At 31.2% G+C, this 3,623-nt stretch overlaps 1 protein-coding gene across 1 annotated transcript; it reads left to right on the forward strand.

Annotated features, from left to right (window-relative positions):
* The first annotated feature begins 487 nt into the window (after positions 1 to 487).
* LOC135958434 (chymotrypsin-2) lies at positions 488 to 1,451 on the forward strand. Its single transcript, XM_065509337.1, has 4 exons — positions 488 to 669; positions 721 to 994; positions 1,043 to 1,229; positions 1,282 to 1,451. Exons 1-4 carry the CDS (start codon positions 488 to 490, stop codon positions 1,449 to 1,451), a joined length of 813 nt encoding a protein of 270 aa, XP_065365409.1.
* The last annotated feature ends 2,172 nt before the right edge of the window (positions 1,452 to 3,623 follow it).

A 3,623-nucleotide genomic window follows, 5' to 3' on the forward strand; every position in this document is an offset into this window, starting at 1 on the left:
TCAAGCCCGACAATACTTTCTTACTTGTTTTTCAGTTATTCTGTAGCAATCGCTTCCATTTTCATGTTATTCAATAGTAACCGGTTTATTTTTCATTATACTGGTTTATTTTCTAGATGAACCTGTACTTTTTCATTCCTATCTGTATGATATTTTTCGCGTTAATCTATATTAACTGGTTTTTTTCATGTTAATCTATACAAACCGATTTTACTATTAATTTTTCATGCTATTTTTTATCAATTTATTATTTTACAGGAACCGGTTTTTTTTCATGCTATTCTACAAAGAATAACCTATTCTATATGAAACACCCTCTTTTCGATAACTATTTTTCTAATTTGTTATTTCGAAGTAAACATTTGATCTAATCAATAAAATGTCAAAAGCAATATATCCTAAATTTTTTCCAGTTTTCTTCGTATGTTATTTAAAACTTATTTCTTGCAATTACCACGAAAGCGATGCTGATGATAATGCAGTAGAAATGGTAACTATTGAGCCTCGCATTGTTGGTGGTTACCGTCCCAACTATGCCTCACTAACAAAATATGTTGTCTCCATACGTCGTCGGGATGAAACAGCAAATAAATTTGGTTACACTCATTTCTGTGCGGGATCAATAATAGCGGCTAATAAGATTTTAACCGTAGCCCATTGTGTTCATAGGTACGTATTTAAATCAATTCAAAGCTAATATAATAATTTTTCTTTTACTAGAAATGGTAAGAAATCTTCATCTTCAGCATATAAAGTGGTGGCAAAAACTCCAGTGCGTTTAAAGAGAGCTACACAGACCCAAGAAATTAATATTAAAAAAGTCATCACACATTCCCAATATTCGAACAGTACATTATTTCATGACATTGCTTTATTGATACTGGAAGAGGATATCCAGTTGGATTCAAAATTTGCTGCAAAAATTTTACTACCCAAACATAACTTTCAAGCAGGGAATCTATGCACAGTTGTGGGATGGGGAAAATTATATATGGTATGCTGTAGTTTTATTTATTATAAATATTTTCTATTTAAATATAAGTTTAGTTTGCAACAGCATGGACCACTGGCTAATGAAATACTTTATGTTGACTTGCATCTGCATTCAAGAAAATACTGCAGGAGAAAGTTTCCCAATTTCAGCGGTAAGAAAATTTGTGCCTCAAATATTTACGATAAAGATAAGGATGCATGTGTGGGTGATTCCGGAGGTCCTTTAATATGTAATGGTAATTTCTTTTAAATAAATTGAATCATTTTTTATATTAAACATATCTATAGATGTGATTACAGGAATTGTTTCCTATGGCTATGGCTGTGCTGCGGGGCATGCTGGTATTTATACCAATGTTTTTAAATATGTAGATTGGATTAACAAGTCTGGACAGCAGACCCTTAAGCATGTTTCATTAATGCTTTTGATGACATGCATTTTAGCGTTACTTTTTTAATAAAGAAACATTTTCATATGTCTCAAATAAATATTTCATCAACACTGAATTGCAATTTTTACTATATTCATTGTTTTAATTTCTGTAATATAAAAACTTTTGACCCCAATAAAATGTATTTAAATAAATACAAAAATCGTTTTATAAATAACATGTTTTTTAACACACAAATAGAAAATAGTCGTGTAATAACTACAGAAAATGAAAACAATTACTTTAGGCTTCATTGGAAATCAGCACGACAACAAAATTATAAACGACAAACATCTAATGCAAAATTCATTTTCTTGGTCACGTTCTCAACTAAATCAATTAAGTTGTCATCAGAAAGGAATACGAAAAAAGATGTTACGATTATTTACAATTGTTTAAATGTTATACTTTGGTTTAAATATGCTGGCAGTATTTATTTAAGAAACGAAAATTGAAATACTTATGTATGTTTTAAATGAAAATATGAAAAAAGAAACTAAATAAAATAAGACCATGTTAAAGCATCGCAGTTAAGGGATGATATATTTACTATTTTCGTTTTGACCATTACACTGTGGTTCCAAATCAAAATCTAGGTGGACAAAGTTATGAAAATCGGTATATTCAGAATTTGGAAAAACTAAGTTTTTTCGGAAGCTGACAATCTGCTCTCCTCCAATACAAATTGGTTTTTCAATTAGACATTTCGTTTTCTCGACAGAAGCGCCAGAAGTTCAACAAATTTTGAATCATATTTTCGTTAATTTTTTTTAATATTTTACTGCTTTACTAAATTAGATATATCTCAATGGTTTTACCATATAGCAATTCATAATTCAAAACTTAGATAAATATTGATATAGGCTTTTATTAAATGTATATCTTATATTTATGGGCCTCTCCATTTTCCTGTTATAGTCCTTTAAACTTGGTCCTCAAATATACTGCTATTTTTTTTTCTAAGAATGTTATATAGCTTGCAAAAAGAAAGACCGTCGAAGCCCGTCCAATGACTACATACGTCATTTAAAGAAACTTCTGGGGAATGTCTTTGTAGAAAAATTGTAGCCGCCAACACCCGCCGAAATACTTTTTTCTTAATTTTTACGGAATGGAATTTTTAGAAATCTTTCTTTATTTATTATTGATTTTTATATATCTAGACCCTACTTGAAAAAAAGTTTATATTGATCTTTTAAAGATTTTTTTGGAATCGGAGATACCAATTCTATATAAAAAGATCGCCAAATAATTTTGTCCACCTAAATTTTGATTTGGAACCACAGTGTACGTAATCCTCTGTTTTATCAGCTCTTTGGCTTTTAGGACACGAATATCTCTGTATGACCAACTAATACCGTTTTTGACCATATAAACCCCGATCCCGGTACCAAAGTCCATATTGCATCTAACAGTGGGAACTGCACCCCCTTAGAATAGTTGATCGGATCCAATCCACACATCCCTACTGGGGTACTCTACTAGTAGTGAGACACTGAAGCTAAAGGTCGCAACCCTATGATCCGAGATTCCCGTGAGAATATTAACCTGATCGATAAGAACTGGCTCCTAGTAGGACCTTCCCGCAATAGCTTTACTAACGAGGACTCAAATAGCCTAAGAAAATTTTCTGAATAGGTAACTCATCTTCTGATGTTATCATCCACTAGGGTTGAGTTGATAATCCTGCTATCCAGCACTGAAAATATCCAAATCAGCGACGTTGTTGCAGCAAATGAGCGATATGTAGATCGGAAACTAGATAAAAATTCAAACAATAGAATTACTCAAAATAATCAAACATATGAATATTGTTTTTTTATAATTGAGTTAGGTCTTTGACAGTAGAGTTTCAGATCTGTTTATATATGTATATCTATGACCATAGAGAATACACATCTATGACTGTCAGTCTCAGTGAATAGTGAACAATTTTTCGATTATTATTATTTTACAATTAATTTTCTATACAAATTTCTAATGTTTTATTTTAAAATCGTCAATATCAATGTAATTTTTTTATTTATATTCTTGGAAAACACCAAAAGCCAATATTCTACACACCTAAATGACCCGCAACCAGATATACCAAGTTCAAGCCTAACTGGAGCTTTTCGTCCAGCAGAAATCCAAATAAATTACAACGTAACATCAAGAGATCGCAACTGTCATAACTCGTTTGCTAAATATATGGTGTCC

Source organism: Calliphora vicina, chromosome 4 (genome assembly GCF_958450345.1).
Source record: "Calliphora vicina chromosome 4, idCalVici1.1, whole genome shotgun sequence".
NCBI lineage: Eukaryota > Metazoa > Arthropoda > Insecta > Diptera > Calliphoridae > Calliphora > Calliphora vicina.

Bases quoted from the DNA above. Each gene is read 5' to 3' on its own strand.
- LOC135958434 (XM_065509337.1), top strand. From the start codon at position 488: ATGGTAACTATTGAGCCTCGCATTGTTGGTGGTTACCGTCCCAACTAT. The intron at 995-1,042 runs GTATGCTGTAGT...TTTAAATATAAG, and splicing joins GATGGGGAAAATTATATATG to TTTAGTTTGCAACAGCATGG. The intron at 1,230-1,281 runs GTAATTTCTTTT...ACATATCTATAG, and splicing joins AGGTCCTTTAATATGTAATG to ATGTGATTACAGGAATTGTT.